We start from the raw sequence: 20526 nt of genomic DNA on the forward strand, positions 1-20526 counted from the left end.
ATCTGGGGGTGATTTTGAGGAGCATTTTGAAATTTTGCGGAGCAATTCAGTATTTTGTGTAAAAATCAATTAAAAAAAAAATTAAACCGCTTTTCTAAAATTGTTTCTGAGCTCTGATAACAAATTATATATTATACAAATATATAATTGTATAAATATTTGTATAAATTATTATACAAATATTAAAAAAATAATAATAATTTTTAAATAATTAATATATTTTAAAATTAATATTTTTATGCTAAAAATATTAATTTTAAAATATATTAATTATTTTATAATTAATATTTTTAGCATAAAAATATTAATTTTAAAATAATTATTTTTATGCTAATGCTGAAAATGATTATTTATGCTAATGCTTAAATAATCATTATAAGCATTAGCATAAAAATAATTATTTTAAAATTAATAACACTTTAACCACTATGTAATGCACTTTAAACACTGCGCCATGCTTTAAGTATGAGGGTTTCATTTTCATATTCACATACCTGATAAACTAGCAAAATATCAAACAAATTTTATTTTATTAAAATCTTTGGTGAGCCAGGTCAGAATAATAACCAAACGGGAAATGCGGAGCAAAATTACTTATTTGCGGAGCTGCCGAGTTTTGCTATTTGTACGGAGGAGATGGCAACCCTGTGTCAAACAAAAAAATTGCTATTATCCAGTAGCGAAAAATCCGTTATACGCAAATGTATCCCCATTCTTGACTCTGGTCAATAGTGTTGCCAGATGGTCACACACACAAATCCAGATTTCCCCACTTCCCTTCCAACTTTTCCCCCAAAAAGCAATGTTTTCTATCAAAATTCCCCAAATTCAAAAATTATTTTTCCACTAATATTTCCATAAAATGAACCGACTTCCTGCGATGTCTTGGTCTCTCGAAAAAAGAAAATTCCCCAAATTTTCTTATAAAATTCCTCAACTTTTTTTTCCATTTTCACTTTTTTTTGTCTTCATAAGCAAGCGCCTGACCGAGAGATAAGAAATAGTCAAATATTTTTTTTTTCTGCTCGCATTTACTTCTCTGCTTCTGTAAGTACATTTAAACTATGAACTTAGCAAATATTTATCCAAGAACATTTTTCATCACAATCATTTTTACCTGTTTCACGTATCAACTAGTCACTCACGCAGTGCATTTGTGAATTCGGTAGTATAATATTCCACATAATGCGAGATCCAAAATTGAGCAAAGTTAAACCAATGCTTTCAATACAAACAATGTATTATCAGATGTAAAGATGCAAATCTAAATATGTAAAAAAAAAATTCCTGAGAATTTTTTCCTCAGATTTTGCCCAAGAAAAAAGATTTTTCCCCAAAGAATTCCTCGCAAAACCCATTTCCCCCAAAATTTCCCACAAGAGATCACAAGATTTCCTCAAAATGGGGAAATTTCCCCCAATCTAGCAACACTGTGGTTGAAAGGATAACATCTGTTTTTGTATTAACAAGACCAACACCACCCATATTATTGTTATGTGCAAGCATTAAGTCCCGAAGAATTGTACAACAGAGTTGGCAAAAAAAAAAAAAAAAAAAAAAGCTGTTTTACTCTTCCTATTATTTATTTACTTATTTATTATCTATGTTAAAGAAAAAATATCAAATTTCAAAACTAATTATTTTTAAGAAAAGTCAGAAGAAATTCATCCTTATGATTTTTGCTGGTCTAGCACGCTTACACTGTTTGACCACGGATTGTATGTAATTTGGCAATCTGCCAAGTAAAGACAATTCCATCTGAATGACCCTAACAGGGGAGAAGGGAAAACAACAAATGGATTTTTATGCACGCGTTTCATAATGTCACTAGTGCCTTATTCATTTACTGCATTCTCAAAAATAAAATAAGGGGAAACAAAAATAGTTACCATGGAAACAACAAAAAGAAAATAAGATATTTTCTTTTTATTCAGGAACGTAAAAGCAAAATGGTAAACTCAAAACGTTGCTGTGAATGAATAAATCAATTAGTTTTTGCCGTGAGAATATAGATCGGATATACTTTAGATTTAAAAAATGTTGCTGTGAGCAAAATTTTCATTTTTACAAAACTAAGGCTAAATAATAGAGAGGCCAAAGTGCACATCTGAAACAAACCAACTAACATCCCTATAAACTAATAGATACGTCCATTTTCGCCTATAAACCGGATATTAGCCTTTCCATGTAATCGATGGTCTGACAGTACTCTTCTATTTTTCCATTTATGATTAACACAGTTCTTCCTATGGAGGAGTAATTCATTGGAAAAATATTGTGCTAGAACATGCTACATTTTAAAACCTCAAACACAGCAAATCAGAACACTAGACCATGTTTTTATGTTCGAGATCACAAAAGATCAACGAGGACTGAATCAATGTCAACTCAAGTCTGGAACTTCTTAGATAAGTGTTATAACAGTATTCCTAATTTCCCCATCTTAGTGACAAAGACAATTTTTTTCTTACAATCACTAATTTTATGCAATTACGAGCATGGACAGCACACAAAATTCCTTTCACAAAATACTTTTTCCAGGAGGTAATAGTGGACTCGAAGTAAAATTTTTGAAGATTGTCATCTGCGTAAAAACTACAAAAATCATTGGGGAAAAAAATCAAGTTAAAAGGTTTTTAAAAAGTAATTTTTCAGTTTTAGAATGTGTTGTCAGCACAACATTTTTGGAAACGGCAGCCAAAAATTTATGGATCACAAACACCGCTCACATTTTGTAAAAGCAGCTATTTCACAAACTTCATGCCTTAAAAAAAAAAAATTTTTCCACCATCATTCTTTCAAACATAAGGCGTCTTGCTGTCCAGTATAACAATGAAGTGGCTATAAAGGGTGTTAGGACCTGGAAGTCATGCCTCAAAATGAGACCTTTCACAAAATCACATCTTTCATCTCTTTTAAGCTTGATCAATTGGTCCGTAATTTAAACGTCAAAAATCTCTTGCTCTCAACTTAAGCTTCAATAGTATTTCTTAATTCTTAACGGCATTAAAAAAATACTGCAAAGATTTTAAGTAAATATATTTAACTTTTTTCTTTAACTGGTCAATAAATAACTCAAATTATCTTGACTGAGTCCTGTCCTGTCTGATTTTCTCAATATTTGTAGATTGTACAGAGGAAACAACTCTAGCTAAAAGACTTTCATGTGAATAATTTTCTGCAAACCAACACGTCACAAATCTCGAATAAACAAGGTATATTTTTTAGAAATTGACAGGTTTTACGAACGGCCGAACAGAAAACAGAATAAGATGTACAGTATTTTCATTATCTTAAAAAAAAGTTTAATATTTCTTACCCTGTACACAGAAATAGAAAAACAGGCAACATAAAATTCGAAGAAATGTCTTGATTAAGCTGGAATTCAGTCAAAAGGGATTTAAACTACTTGAGGTTCTACAGTAGTTTTGCATAACAAAATGAAATACAATAAAGTAAAACGGAAAAAAAAAATGTAGTAATTAAAAACGAACAATAGATTTTATCACTCGAGAAGTAACTTTGCCTTAACTGTCGGTAATCATGGAAACTAAAAAAATCTGGAACTTCACCATTCTCGGGTTTCGTCGTCTTTTTTACTTTTCTTCAGAAAACGCTGAATTTTCCAGCTTTTTTTTACCCCCGAGACAATTTTTTTGCTTTGTCCATATACTTACGCTACAATATGCTACAAGTACCCCACATTTTCCCTAAGAAAAGACAAAAAACCCACATTTCTTTATAAAAAAAACCCAGCTTTAGTTGGGTTTTTTTTTAAAAAAACCCAAAAAACCCTGGGCCCATGGGCTTTTTTTTAAAAAAAACCCGGGTTTTTGCCAACCCTGATCTAGAATATGCCAACCCTGTTGTACACACTGGCGCATGTTATTTTTGAGCTGAGTTAGTTTGTTCAAAAAGGAAACGACATCATTACCTTCGCACACTCCGGCACCTCTACTCCAACGTCCACTCTCCGATGCCCGTGGGGAATAGCGAGCGAAGCAACCGATTTTTCAAAAATCGGCAAAATTTATGAAAATAAATCGCCTTACCTGTAACTTAAAGTCAACAGATTAGACTTCCAAACACATTTCCAATTTCATGCTTTAGAAAAATTAAATGGAGTTTGAATCTTACAAATACTCTACGCCACCTTAACCCCTCAACTGCCACCGAAACTTCACTCTCGGATTCTGTCTTAATGAGCTTAAAACAATGCAGTGACGCTTGGCAAGTCCATAAAAATGTCAACTGTCACCAGAAGAATTTAAAATAATAAGAGTTAGCACACAGCTTTGTAAGAGGCAGGGTTCGAAAATATCATCTTATACATATAAAATCTGAGTATCTATCTATCTATCTATGTCCAAGCTTCTTCTCCCGAACGACAGTGAACTGACCATCGAACCAGGTATCGATGGATTCGTCATCTTCCCGTCTTCATGTTTGGCTATTTAACATAATCCTCCGATAATAATTAGCGGAGATATCAATTAAAAATTATTAATTATGACTCTTAGATTTCAAAATAAAATCCATATTTTTGGAAGGCTTTCCTCCATTCAAATTATTATTCAGTGCTTCAACTCAACTTTCTGGATGAACGCTTTTATTAAAATTTACAGCGTGAAGCATAGACTAATAATAAGAGTAGACCGAGCTTTCTCATTCTTGCTGATGAAGAAAATTGGTTCATAGATGTATCATGTGACTAGTGGAAGGGCTTGGCGAAGACTTTGGCAGCATGGTTGCTAGATGGCAGCATTATCTATAGTTTGGCACTCGACATGTATTTTAAGACAATGTGTTTTCATTAAAAAAAACTTCCAGGTGCAGAGATTGAACTGTTTTTCTTTTAGTTATGCATTATTTTGACATTATTAATAGTTTTTGATCAGTTTTCGGCAACTTTTATTTCATTTGAGCTGTCAGCGTTGGCGTAAACGAAATGGCGTAAACGTTTTGCGTTAACGCAAAAATGTACTAATCGGTATCTTAAATTGAAACTGTAGGTAAAAATCTTACCGTTTGCTGATTCTTCTTGGTCGCTTGCATCTTTTATTGCTTAGAGAGTTATTGAAATTGATTAAAGAAAATGCACAATACTATCTAAACGAAAAACTCACTATATTAACAAAATATTTACAACTTAGAATAACAAATTTACAAATCGCACTCCATAAAAGATCATTCTTCCGTGTTCCATCAATTCTATTTATTTTATTTCGCGCTGGCGTTGATCGTCTGCTACGATTAACGCCCGCTGTTGCTAGGATATCCACCAGTCACATGGTTTGGTTTATGAGCAGCAAAAGGGTTGCCATAGCTCGGTCTACTCTTATTATTAGTCTATGGCGTGAAGAAAATCATTGAAAAGAAACATCTGTTGCCATTTTTTTTCTCGAATATAAAGAAATAAAATTAGGCTTTTGTTTTAAGGCTTTTCCTGTAATCAGGGTGTTTAAGTTGTTTACTTTTCGATTATTTTGCCGTAATCTGCAGCAAAATTTTGCTGTGTGTGTTTTTTTTTTTTTTTGTTCAAGCCTGATTGTTAAATACGCGTCACATGGCATAACTTTCATTTTCGAGGAGGACCGTGCACGTCGTAAAGTAAATGAGTGATTTACAAGTTATTTGAGTTCTTTGAGGGTTTGTACCTGGAAAACGGATTGATGTAATTCTTGTACGACCATGTGGATAGAATCCATCCAAATATTTATCTGAGTGGTATGTTGCATTAATAAACACCCGGGCAACGCCGGGTAGTAGACTTTTATGTAAAAAGCGGATTGTTATTGTGCATAAATATTTCCGATATAGTCTATCAGATGTAATTCAGTTTAACGTGAGTAAAGATTATAGTTGATGATTTTCCCCTTTCGTGCTGACTGAAAATGTACTCATAACTTGTATCATTGATAACGATTATTAACGTTGATGAGGTGTTTTGGCAAAAATATGTTTTACTGGTGTTTTGCAAACCTTGCTTTACGCGCATTTATTTATTCCTTAACGCGTTAGAAACTAGTGTCAGTGTACTACAAAAGCATCAACTGGACTGCTCTTACATTTTTTAGGTAGCCCGTGCAATGCCGGGCACGCAGCTAGTATTTTCCAAAATATTCGATATTTTGATATATATCCAGGGTTGGCTTTCTGCCGGCAGAAACTAGTTTTTGCCGTGCCAGTGGAAGAAACTGGTTATAACCGGCAGAAACTGGCAAAAACTTAAAAGTGTCTTTAATAACTTAAGTAACTACTAAATGATGTTTGTTTAAGTAAACTAAACAGTTTAACTTCATTTCATTATTTTAAAAAATAAAATCCTATGCTAGTTCCATTGATTTAGTTCGAAAAGGGAACTTTTCAATTGCAGATCAGATGCTCGTAATATTTGGATTAATCTACAAAAGGACAAAAGACCATATGGGTGCTTAGGAAAGAGGAGTGACATAAAGAATTAAACAGGCATTACTGATTGCAATTTGCTCGTTTATATGAATAATCTCAATTGCTTGTGATTGAAATTATCACATGCTTCAAGAAGAAAGTGCCAGAACTTTACTTGCCAATATTAACGTCGATTTTGTACCTAATGTCAAGGTTTTGCAAAACTTATTTTTCCAGTCAAATTTTTCCCACTACCCCAGTTACTCCATGGTGAACCAATTAGAAAAAATATACAGTTGATGAAAGTTTCACGAACATTGCTTGTTCCTCGATGCATTGCCTTCTAGCTCTTCTGTTGTACGCATATTCTAAAGTTTCTCATTTGTGCATATTAAATCGAGAAACTGTATAGATTTTAGAAACCACCTTTTCTAAGAGGCAAGTACAGGATCCAAACAATGTAACATTTGATTTTGAATTGTGATAATATTGTAATTCAATTCTGATTTGGTTAGCAAATTAATATTTTCCCCATGCATTTCTACTGTATGTCAATAATTTTTTTTTTGTCATTTTGTGAGTTTTTGGCAGTTTCTGCCACAAATGTGACAGAAACTGCGTTTGTGTGTTTTCTGCCGTGCCGGTTTTAACCGGTTTCTACCAGTGGTTTTAACCACCTCGGCAGAAACTTGCCAACCCTGTATATATCAGATATTTTAATATATATCCGATATTTTCAATCAGCACGAACTAAAGTCTTTGAAGCAATAAATGCATCCTGAAATCACTCCTTATTTTCTTAATTAAAGTTTCTTTCATTATTTATATCTAATATTTCATTTAACATTTTAATCAATTTTAATAGAGTTAATTTATCATTAACTGTGTTGCTCATTTTTCTTCTGTTGGCTACTTTTACACAGTTATGTGATTCAGAAATAAAAAATATGCATTAGTCGGTGCACAGTCATTTTTTTTCTGACCAACTTTTAATATTTAACTAGGCACTTTTAATATGAATAGGAGTTGTTACATTACGAATTACTTTTATGAATATAGAATAAAAAAAGAATATTATATTATTTTGTTATACTAATGATGCATTAATACATCATAAAAATATAGTACATAACTTTTAGATTATTTTAAATTATTAATGAACAATATTACCATGATTAATATAATTTTTATATTGAAAATACCATAGTTGAAAAAATATCGAAATATCATATTTTCAAAATAAATATCGGATATATATCGGCGAACCCTGGTAAGAGGTATTCTAAAACATGGTGGAACACATGAGTCGGCATCGAATTCATCCGATTCGCTATTACTATTTGCTCAAATAACCATCAAAAAAGATTATTATAAAACACAGATTTTTTTTTTCTTTTTTGAAGAAGAAGAAAAAAAAAAGAGTTGAGAAAAACTAACTTACTTGAATGTAAATAAACACTGTACGCTGATGATTTATTCTTTTTTTAAAAAAATCCTTGTTACTGGGAATAAAAATGGGAGTACTTTAAAAGATAAATTTTTTGCCGCTCAGCATATATCTGCCCATGGCAGTCAATGCATCTATTGATCTGAAAACACGCGGTTATGGATATCTTTGGCAGTCGAGGGGTTGATGGAGTTTCCCGAACCACAAAAAATGTCGGTTCGGCAAACATCTCATTTGTTTCATCTTATTTTTTATTTCAAACACTGAGCTTGAAAAAGAGCAAGACAAAAAAAAGTCATTCATTTAAAAACCGAGCATTCGGGTACAGACGGGGGTGACACAATCACGAGAAGGTTTTGCAATAAGAAATAAATAAAACCTTTAGGTAGGGGATGAAAAAATTAATCTAAGGATCTAAGTTTTAAAAATATTGAAGGTGCATAAAAAAAGAAAAACTATTTTAAAACAAGATTTAAAAGTCAACAGGCATAAAGAAAAAAAGTTACACAATACGTAATAAACTATGAACATTGCATGTAAAAAAAAATTAAAAAAAAAAAAGATAATGATTGTACAATGTGCTTTAAGAGAAACCCTAAAATCGTGCAAAAAACAGTTCCACCATTTTGCATCCAACTGTAGGTAAAGTCCAGTTTTACTCATGCACATTGACATCACATGCCTCTCGGTAAGAATCAAGTGATGGTTAATATCAATCAATGTGGAGAACTACTAAAACAATAATTTATATACAAAACCATTTTAAAGAAAAATTTATTAATTACAATTCAATTCAATTTTTATTTTTGAGCACCTTAAAACAAAAATTCAATGAAAAAAACTATACTTTATTAGTTAATTGAAAAATTAATAAATCAGCCCAAAAGTTCTTTTAAATAAATTTTATTACAGTAGAATACTTTTATAGGACCCCTCATACAAATATTAAAAAAAAAAACAAAAAAAAAAACACGATGCTAGCTTATGTAATAGCTGAAAAAGATACTAGAGGAGTACACTAATGGGCTGTCAAAAAAAGATGTCACATTTTTTTCAACATATTTGACCCCCTTCCCTCTTTATCACAAAGTGTTGCACTTCATATAACTCCTCCTCTTGTCACATGTCATATTTTATACAAACATTATTACAATAACTATGTGATGTCACTTTTTGTCACCTTCTCTCTTCCCCTTGTCACAATTTAATGAACCTTTTTTTTATCATAACTTTGATTTAATAAACAATTGTTTTTTCTTAACACAATCACTTAATATAGCAAATCTACTCATGTAGTTTAAAATATTTAAACATTAATTTGACAACCTGACTTCTGCTGCTGTGAGTGTGGTGGAGGGAAAAAGCAATAATCATAAAACTTGAAAAAAAAAAATCAAGCACAATTTAAGCATGTTTTACTTCACTTATGAAATGTCTTCACCATCTAATAATATTTTCACTTTCAACTTTTATGAGTTAACTATGATCCATTTGCAAACCACATCTTCATACAAAAAAATAAATAAAATAAAAAATAAATGCACGAAATCTATATATATATATATAAATGAATGTTAGCCTGTATGTCATCCATGAACTCAAAAACTACCCGGCAGATTTGGCTGAAACTTTCACCGTTTGTTATTTTTGGTACCGGGAATGTTTATAGACCGGTTGGAAAAAAATCCGTTCCTTTTTTATTCCAATTTAAGTCACAATCCATTGGATAAATACGAATAAAATGATCGGCTGCAGAAATGAATTCGCGTGAAAGATCTCATTGATGAGAAGTTAGCATTTTTCTTGAGTTTGAACAAATAAATTCTTTCTTCATTGTTTTATGGCTTTTCATGCAACGGGGGGATTTAAAACTTTTTCTATTTGATATTTTTAGCGATGGATTGATCTTGCAAACTGCGTGAGTACGAAATTTGAGTAGAGTCACTGGATACCTGGACCAATTATTATGAAAATTGCTATATATATGTATTTTTCCACGGAGAAGGTGCAACATAGGCTCAATGAAAGCCACTCGCCACCAGGTGGCACTGCAGAGTAGCCACTTCTGCCCCGTTCAACCGATTGTCATGAAAATCAGTATAATGATGTATTTTTTTGTTGGCATAGCAACGTGCGTCGGGTACAGCTAGTTCACATTAAAATTGCTGTTGTGACAAAGTCAGTTGTCAAAGTATGGGATATGTCTTACTTTTTTATGTGGTTTTCTTTTATTTTTTCTCTGGTAAAATAGTAATTTCGATTACTTTTTTAAATTTATTTTTTACTTAGCAGACGATTTTTTACCGACTTAGTTCAAATGAATTTCTGGCAATAAAATTTTTTTTATTTGTTTAAACGCAAAATTATGGGGAAAAAAAATCTTTTTTTTTGCATTGAAGTTACTGCAATAGAAGAAGATTATGTAGTCTTGAGCTAAAAAAAAGGAGTTTGAAGGGCCCTTCAAAAAAACTTCCTAATTGAAGGGGTATTGGATGCGTTTTGAAGGAGCGTGCAAACCAGGGTTGCCAGACGTCCTGGATTTCAAGGGACAGTCCCGTATTTCGAAAAATTGTCCCACGTCCCGGAGAACTTCAATACGGGACGGCAAAAGTCCCGTATTCTAGCTGATAATATTTTACAGAACGAGACATTAATTTATGGGGAAAAAATAAAGTAAAACAAAAAATGTGAAATAATAAGCTCTATAAGAAAATCATGTAGCAGCAATCGCAAAATTTGTCTTCGTTTTGATTTGGTTTGTATGTTTTTGTTTTGGCGGCAGACCATGAGGCGCCGTATGGTTGCTTCTTCTTCGCACCGTAACTAATGTTGGAAATATATTTCAAATACAAAAGCAACGACCAGCGACAGGCTCTGGGCCCAGCTAGACTGGTCCTAGTCCATTGACAATCCCCAGTGAAGATCAATGGCCCTCTTAAAACTATCTACTCCCTTGTTCATTACCAAATCTTCCGGTAAACCGTTCCAAGGTTCCACTACCCTGCTAAGATAATAATTTCTCCTAACATCCATGTTAGCCTGAGATTTAAATAGCTTAAAACAATGACCCCTTGTCCTGTTTTCGGTGCTTAACTTCAGCCCCGTAACCTCTTTCATTTTAATAATTTAAACAACTGAATCATGTCCCCTCGGTCTCTTCTCTGCTCGAGACTGTACATTTTTAACCTTCTAAGCCTGGAATCATAGTCTAAGTGAGAAAGTCCATTTATTAGCCTTGTAGCTCGCCTTTGAGCCCTTTCCAATATAATTTTCTGCGCATGCTTCGTCAATCAATTGCGATGAAAACGACTTTTATATTTTGATAGGCGACATTTTTCGAAGTTCAATGCTTTGTTGCGAGAGAATTTTTCAGACTTATCATGAATAGATGTCTCAAAAATATCCCCCACCCCCTTTTTTTTGACTCCTGGAAGCCTGTCCCGTATTTACTGTTCTTAAATCTGGCAACCCTGTGTTAAGTCTAACGCAGAGTTTCCCCTACGGTCGCATTCTTTGCATTATGCGAAAACACTATCTGAATTGCGAAAATAAAGCAATGCATTTTCGCTTTTTTGCTCAAATAAAAAATTAATTTAAAAAAAAAAAAATCTGTGATCCTAGAAAGGAAGCGTGCATGGCGATAATCAACTTAATCTTTTTTAAATCTTAGCTAAGATGTTTAAACTACAATTAAGTTCAATAACTATTAGTCTCATCCAGCATTATGTCCCCCCAAAAACTGCTTTATTAGGAGGATGGGACTGCAACGTTCTAAACACCAATCGTGTTTTCTTTTTTTATTTTATGTTTTAAAAAAATAGCTGTTGTACTTATTTCTTCAAAGATGTCACAGATGAAATATGAGTTTTATTCTCAACTGGAGATGAAACACACTGAGGCATATATAAATATATGAGAATGTGTAACATTTTGGCATTTTGCTAACATTTTCCCCTCAATTTTAGCTTTCATGCTAAAGAACTTTTGAACCCAGCTTAAACCCTGGTCTAACTTCACGAGAATTTGGGGAAAAGCACAAACCTTCTTCTTGGGGCGAGCTCCTTCCGCTTCTTCTTCTTCTTCTTCCACCCCCTCGGCGGCCTTCTTGTAGCCCTGAGTCTCCAGCAGGTAGGCACTGCGCAGGTGGGGCTTGTAGAGACTGTTGCGGGTCCTCAACTCCCGCAGGCGCAAATGCTCCTGGAAGGAGTCCATCTCTTCCATGGGGGGCAGGTGGGTGTGGTGGAAGAACAGGTCCTCGTCCTCGGCGACCAGAGTACCTGGGGAAGGTAAAATGAATTCACAGGGTTCGTACTCAATTTCAGAAATAAAATGAAGGAGTTTTGAAGGAGTAAAATTGAGATTTTGGAGGTGTACTAATGTGCCATCCTTTAATGATGTCGCAATTTTTTCTCAACATGTTTGACCCCCTTCCCTTTTGTCACTTAAATGTCACACTTCACCTTATTACTCCTCTTGTCATATGTCATATTATTATAATAACTGTGTGATTTCACTTTTTGTCACCTTCTCTCTTCTCCTTGTCACAATTTCATGAACTTATCTCCCCTCAAGGCATGACATCCCTTGTGGATGACCCTTTGTACAATATCATAACTGCAATTAACTAAACAATTGTTTCTTTAACACAATCACTTAATATAGTACATCTACCTATTCATTTTTAAATATTTAAATAATAATTAGACAAACTGACTTTTGCTGCAGAGAGTTTGGGAGGGAAAAGCAATAATCATAAAACTTTTTTAAAAAAAGGCAAGCACCATATAAGCATGTTTTACAACACTTATGAAATGTCATCTAATAATATTCTCACCTTCAACTTTTAAGACTTCTATGATCACTTTGTAAATCACATCTTTTGAAAACAATATACGCAATTACTACATAAAAATCGTCCATATATCTTTGCCTTGTGACGATGTTAAGTAAAGTTGTCGATTGAAGTATTTTAAGTTACTGTCATAGAGGAAAATTATGTAGTCTTGAACTAAAAAAGAAGGAGTTTTGAAGGAGTTCAAACCAAAATGAAGGAGTTTGAAGGGCCCTACAAAAAAATTTCATGAATGAAGGAGTATTGGAGGAGTTTTGAAGGAGCGTACGAACCCTGGATGACTCTCGATGAAGCTCCAATTTCTTTTTTTTTTTTAAACCATGGTTTTCATTTTAGCGATTATGTTTGAAATTGTGAGCACAGGGTTCGTACTCAATTTCAGAAAATAAATGAAGGAGTTTTGGAGGAGTAAAATGAGGATTTGAAGGAGTACATACTAATGGGTTGTCCTTAAACGTTGTCGCATTTTTTTCCCAACATCTTTGACCCCCTACCCCCTTTGTCACAAAGAGTCTCACTTCATCTTACTTCTCCTCTTGCCACATGTCATTTTTGATAAACATATTGTTACAATAACTGTGTGGTGTCACTTTTTGTCACCCTCTCTCTTCCCCTTGTCACCATTTCGTGAGCCCGTCTCCTCCTCAAAGCATGACATCCCCTTGTGGATGACCCTTTTTACAATATCATAACTGCCATTTGCTAAACAATTATGTTTTTAACACAATCACTTAATATAGTACATCTATTTTTAAGTAATAATTAGAGAAACCAACTTTCGCAGCTGAGAGTGTGGTCATCTAATAATATTTTCACCCCTTCATCACCCTTATACCTTCGCCCTTGTGACAAAGTTAAGTTGTCAATCAAAGTACGTATTTTAAGTTACTGTCATAGAGGAAGACTATGTAGTCTTCAACTAAAAAAGAAGGAGTTTTGAAGGAGTTGAAACCAAAATGAAGGAGTTTTAAGGGCCCTTCAAAAAAATTTCCCAAATGAAGGAGTATTGGAGGAGTTTTGAAAGAGCGTACGAACCCTGGAGCATTAATTGTAGAGGAATTAGAATGACTACACTGCTAGTAGAAGTGAACATGCAAAACATGTCCACAGCCTGAAATTGAAGAAAATAAAAAACACGAGGAGCTGTTTTCTCGAGGAAAAATCTGTATTTATTATCTTTAGAGATTGCTGAAGTTGTAGTACAAATTCCTTATTAGTATTTAAAAACATTTTGAAAATAAGTATATCTGCCGCCATGATACAACGAAACAAAGTTCAATTTACGAGCATGCTGGTTCCATGGAATATAAAGCATACATACAAAATAGGCCTAAAGGCATTTTAGAACTTTATAATTAACATAACATTGAAGACTATCCCGACCTGCCAGGAGTAAAGAGCACTGGCAGACATCACAAACTACGACAAATTACAACATGCAACACTAGAGAGGTGAGAGAGAGCGCGAAAAAGATCGCCCAAAGTATTCAAAGTCTTCACATGGCTTTCGAATTAAGAAAAAAACTATCTTCTGCTTCACAACTGCTGCTACTAGGCAATTATAAAACAGAAAGACTATTTTTTTTTGAACAGTAAACATTTTGCGTACATCATTGTTAAGATGAAAAAAAAGTAGATTTCCTATATTCAGGGATGAGAGTGGTCAGAGAGCAAAAAGGAGGAAATCCAAAAAAAAAAAAAAAAAACCTAAAAGGGATGATATCCAACAACATTTCGTGAAAGGGTTGATATCCCAAAACCATATCAAAATAGAATCTAGAAGCTATGACATTCAAAAATTCAACAAAAATGGCTAATTTACCAGTTTTAAAGGGAATACGTATTTAATTAAGTATAAGTAACAATTTTGTACAATTTGCTGCATTGTACCATTTCTTGCAAGAGTATTTAATCTTAAATAAATCTAAATTTTGAAAAGAGGCAACAATTTCTAACCAGTGAGTCCTTGAACAAAGGGTTGGGAGAGCCAGAGGTCAATCTTGGCTGCATCACTCAATAGTGTCAACTTTTCATATTTTTTAGAGAAAAATACATTTTTTTCATTAAAAACATTTGCGTTTATAGTGTTAAACGAGTAAGAACATAAATTTTAAAATTAAGTCTGTTTGTAAAGTAAAAATTTACAACAGAGAAAAGTCTAAAATTTCTTTATGTGGTAAAACATACTTTTCACAGAAAAATTGAAAATAAATAAATATATAAACGGTTGGTTATCTTTTTCCTTGCATTGGAACCCAAAATTTGTTTTTAAAAGCTTCCTAATACGATTTTGGAATCAAAAGAACAACTTGCAGCTGCCTCATTTAATCATGAAATCTCAAAACTTTTAACAGGCTGTAAAGCCTAAACCATTTGAGATTCACCATAAATATTTTTTACACTGACTTAAATACACAAAAAAAGTAACCATGCCAAGTTTCAAAAAATTCGAAACTGTGGGTGCTAACCCACGTTTTTTTTGATTGACTTCTGAATTTTTTCGAAAATAAAATAAAGAAATAAAAATATTATTGAAATGATGAATAAAATAAGCAGATATAAGGTAGCATACAGTAAAAACCATCCAACATTAAAAATAATTGAAATACTTGCAGGATGCAAAAAGATTGAAATCTCAAACGAGGCATGCAACTTTCGGCGCAGCACGTGTTTGACGTCGTTGGCATGATTCCAAAACATACATTTTCGGCAGATATCGCGGAGGATGAAGATTCGATTGGAAAAAATAGAAAGAATAAGAAATCGAGTACCAAAAATTCGAAAAAATCATTTTTTTTTCCAATTTTTGGGGAAAATAAGGCCTGAAAGAGGCAAAAAAAGGAGGAAAAGGAGGAAAGGTTTTAAAAGCCAGAAGAAAAAGCCGGAATTCCGGCAAAAGCCGGAAAAATCTCATCCCTGTATATTTTTTAATGTTTAACGTGTGGGTTAATTTTTATCAGTAAAAATCGTAGCAAAAAAACATAGGAAATACTAATTTGGACCTTGTTAATTTGGCAGCAGGCAAAAATGTATTATTTTTACAAACACGCATCCCTACGAATCTTATATCATAATTTTTTATATTCTATTATTTGGTATAAATGTACTATTACATATGAGGCAGTGAGAAAAGGTGGGATATTAAGCGGGCATTTTCAAGTTTTAAGAAACTCGTTTTTAAACCGGTCCCAGTCAGGCTTTCATCGAAAAGTTTCACTATATAGCAGAACTCATCCAGGCCACTTCAAGGTTGTAAGATTTTTGGCCAGTGGTGGTTTTAACCATGGATAAAACCGGTTAAAACCGGCCGGGATAAAATCAGTTTTATCCAGTTTTGGCCACTTAGATAATTATCAAATTTTAAATGAAAACCAAATAGTAAATTATTGAAAAGAAATGCAAAACAAACCATAACCAATCACCTTTCATTATTTATCTAAATAGTATGTTTTACAGTTTGTAGAAATTACAGCATGTTTAGAAGATAAGGTTTACATGAAAAATATGCAGTAACATTAAAAAAATAATAGAGCGAAACATTGTAAGCTGAATAGATAGGTTTTAATTCTCACACACAAAAGTACAAAGTATTTCAAATAATTTTGAAGAATAAATGAGAGAGAAAAAAAAAAAAAAACTTCTCTTAGAAACATATAGGCATTTTTTTAAAAACAAAACTAAAGGCGCAAGGGGAAAACTTTTGAAAATTAAAAGGCAACACTATTGAAAAGTTACTATATTTATGTTACAGGCTGTTTTGTATTCCTTATGTCTTTTGATGTGAGCAATTTCAGTAATTAATTTTGAAGAAAGTTAAAATTTGTTCACTACTATTGTTATAATAATGTAAATTACTTCACTAATATTATATTTAATTAACTAAAATTGTTATGCTTAATTAAGCAACTTCCAACTAACAGATTTATTAGTTGCAAAACACACATCTCTCACATACATACAAATTAAAAGTGTATTTTCACATAATTTAGTTTTGGCCAGTTCGATGGTGGTTAAATCCAGTTTTGGCCGGTTTTAGCCGGTGGCGTGAATAAAATCAGTTTTGTCCAGCCAAAACTACAACCCTGCCACTAGTACCATCTCTTGTTCCAAAAGAGGAGATGTTTTCATACCCTTTGTAGTGGTTATCCCAAAATTTTCAATTTTGGCCTTTACATCACTTTGCTTCACACAACTTCATATTTTATCAGCAAATAACCACTGGAAAGGTAGTATAAGAGGTATCTCATAAGTTTAGTAGAATATTTTTTTTTTCTAAATACAGAAGGGAAAGGTAAAGGGTTTGTTCTATGGAAAACATAAAATAATAATTCCATTGAACTTTCAAAGTTAGTCAATAGCTAATAATTTAACATTATCATAATTCATTGTTCTTGTAACTGCACTGTATACATGTACATGCACACAAACATATTTTGCCCCAGCCTGTTAAGAGGACTCGAAGATTGGTAAATTCAACTCTTATCTTTTGTTTAAAAAAAATAACTTAGAAGGAAAAAATGAATAAGCTTATACTTACTCGAATAAAACTACAGAATATTTACAGTAATAGTACAGAATAATAAAAAGTAAATTCAACTTTTATCTTTTGTTTAAAAAAATTAACTTGGAAGGAAAAAATGAATAAGCTTATACTTACTCGAATAAAACTACAGAATATTTACAGTAATAGTACAGAATAATAAAAAGTAAATTCAACTTTTATCTTTTGTTTAAAAAAATTAACTTGGAAGGAAAAAATGAATAAGCTTAAACGTACTCGAATAAAACTACAGAATAATAAAAGTTTTTTAAGCATGACTTGAAATAAATTTCCATGACTTTTATGAAAATACTAATTTTCCATGACTTTTCCAGGTTTGAAATTTGTTTATTTTTTTCCCACGACTTTCCAGGATTTCCGTGACCCGTACGAACCCTGTGAATTTCTCTGTGAATAAGCTTATACCTACTCGAATAAAACTACAGAATAAAAAGTTTTTTAAGCATGACCATTTTCAATCATAGGCAGGGTTGGCAAAAACCCAGGTTTTTTTAAAAAAGTCCATGGACCCAGGGTTTTTTTAAATAAAACCCAAAAAAAACCCAACTAAAGCTGGGTTTTTTAAAAGAAATGTGGGTTTTTTTCTTTTTTTTTTGTCTTTTTTTAGGGAAAATGTGGGGTACTTGTAGCATATTGTAGCGTAAGTATATGGACAAAGCACAAAAATTGTCTTGGGGTAAAAAAAACTGGAAAACTAGTTAAAATTCAACATTTTCTGAAGGAAAGTATAAAAGACGACAAAACCCAAGAATGGTGAAGTTTCAGATTTTTTAGTTTTCATGATTACCAACAGTTAATGCAAAGTTACTCCTCGAGTGAGAAAATCTATTGTTCGTTTTTAATTGCTACTACTTTTTTTTTTTTTGCATTTTACTTTCCTGTATTTTATTTTGTTATGCAAAACTACTGTAGAACCTCAAGTAGTTTTTACTCCCTTTTTACTGAATTCCAGCTTAATCAAGATATTTCTTTCAATTTTATGTTGCCAGTTTTTCTATTTCTGTGTACAAACTAAGAAATATTAAACTTTTTCGTAAGATAATGAAAATACTGTACATCCTGTTCTGTTTTCTGCCCGACCGTTTGAAAAACCTGTTAATTTCTTTAAAAAAAAACCTTGTGTTTATTCGAGATTTGTGAAGTGTTTGTTTGCAGGAAATAATTCACATGAAAGCCTTTTAGCTAGAGTAGTATCCTCTGTACAATCTGCAAATATTGGGAAAATGAGACGTGACAGGACTTAGTCAAAATAATTTGAGTCCATTTATTTATCAGTTAAAGAAAAAAGTTAAATATATTTATTTAAAATCTTTGAAACATTTTTTTAATGCTGTTAAGAGTTGAGAAATACTATTTCAAAAAATTCATTTTTTATGTCCGATGTCTGTGGTGAAGAAGAAATGAAAAAGAAGTTTAAATTGTGAAAGTATTTAAATTAATTTTTTTTAAAACTTCCCAAAAAATTTAAAAAACCCAAAAGTGGGCTAAATAATGGGTTTTTTTTAAATGTGTTTTTTCAAAAAAAACCCATTGGGTCCAATCCGGCCAACCCTGATCATAGGTGAAATCCACGACTTTCCATACGTGCGGACACCATATTCAGATGATGTGCAAAAATGCAACTTAAAATTAGGATAGGCTTAGCTACTAAACACAAAATGATATCATAATACAGTGGAAAAAGAATGTAAAGGGTGTCCCAAAATTAAAGCAAGATTTGAATTGCCGCCATTTTTTCCATAAATGGTTGGCAGCCATGAAAAAAGAACCATTTGACAGTGGAGAGTTTAGGGTTAGTAAAAATGGGGTGTTATTGTACCATACAGCTAGAGAGAGAGTGAAACATTTCAATGACTGCATGAGGCATTTCCTGGTCGTTTCGGTCATCAGAATCGGAACCCTAGATCGTGTGATTTAAATTTCTTCTTATGGGGTTCTTTGAGTTCAAAGGTCTATGTCAACAAGCCCACAACCACCATGTTGCGATACCAATAACAGTAACTGCTCGACCAGCCTCAACTTTCATTATTTTTGAAACAATTGTTCAATAATGAAAGCGCGTTATTGTATCGTATAACGCTCCATTTTTAATAACCCTAAACTTTCAGCTGTCAAATTGTTCATATTTCAGGGTTGCCAACCAATTACTGCAAAAGCGGCGGTAAATTCAAATCTTGCGCCAATTTTGGTACACCCTTTAGATAGCAGATCCTTGTCCTTCCATTTCAATGTGACAAAAATTGCAGAAAAGGCCAGATAAAAAAAAATAAAAAAAAAGTTAGTGAATGAAATAGAGAAAACTGTACTCACTGTGTAAGCTCATATTGAAAGGATTTCCGGAAATGGCGCTCTCGTTGCCTTTGTTGGAGAAAATCGTCTCGTTGCCTTTGCTGTGGGGAACGACCTCGTTGCTTTGAGCGGTGGAAACTGTCTCGCTGCTCTTATTATAAAACACTGCGTCGCTGTCTTTGTTGCAGAACACCGCATTCACTCTAAAACGATGGAAATAAAAAGAAAATACGGGGTGTTCCGTTTCAACCTGCAAGACCTCTATTTTCACAACCGTTAGTCCTAGATGTATACTTCCAGTTGCAAAAATGTTCAAAATCAGATGCAGAGTTAAGATGTTGAAAGTTTGAAGCAAAAATAGATATGAGTCAATAAATACAAAATTTAACTTTTTATACGGGCCCTAGGTCCCCTAACTAACATTTAGAGAAAAAAATATGCATTGAAAACTATTACCGACACAAAAAACTTGACATTTGTGCGACCAAAACTCAAGGAGATATTCGAATTCGAAGTTTAAAGGGACCATACAGAAGATGAGATTGGAACTTATCGCCCTTTTCAGAAGAATGATGGGTCGTCAAAGTAAGAAAAACAAGGTATTTAATATTTTTCACCTGCTATTCAAAAATAAATGTAAATATTATGCCGTGATAAGCAAAAATACACTACAAAACCTCAAACAATTTGAACACCCACTCCATGCACAAGTACAATTTTAAACACTTGTTAATCACTATATTTCCCCCCAAAAGGTGTTGTTGACGCCGAGTGAAAAGTACTGTAAGTGGTTTCATATCTCGGTGAAGATTGGGCGTACTAATTTCAAACTTTTTGTCTTGGAATTATTTTTCAATGGAGATTATTTCCCTAAATATAATTTGGGGGATCTGGGCCCCGTATAAAAAGTTAAATTTTGTATTTTCTGACATTTTTATTTTTGCTTAAAACTTTCAATATCTTAACTCTGCATATGATTTTGAACAC

The 20526-nt window shown here is 32.8% G+C and overlaps 1 protein-coding gene across 1 annotated transcript in view; it reads right to left on the reverse strand.

Moving 5' to 3' along the window:
* Window positions 1-20526, reverse strand: part of LOC129216869 (uncharacterized) — an 85822-nt gene that overhangs the window by 9742 nt on the left and 55554 nt on the right. Inside the window, exons 6-7 of the mRNA XM_054851084.1 lie at window positions 19561-19742; window positions 11879-12114 (exon numbers count right to left, since the gene is read on the reverse strand). Of these exons, the coding sequence (XP_054707059.1) occupies window positions 11879-12114; window positions 19561-19742 (418 nt within the window). The remainder of the gene's footprint in view (window positions 1-11878; window positions 12115-19560; window positions 19743-20526) is intronic.

The sequence above is a fragment of the Uloborus diversus genome, chromosome 2, assembly GCF_026930045.1.
Source record: "Uloborus diversus isolate 005 chromosome 2, Udiv.v.3.1, whole genome shotgun sequence".
In the NCBI taxonomy this organism is placed as follows: domain Eukaryota; kingdom Metazoa; phylum Arthropoda; class Arachnida; order Araneae; family Uloboridae; genus Uloborus; species Uloborus diversus.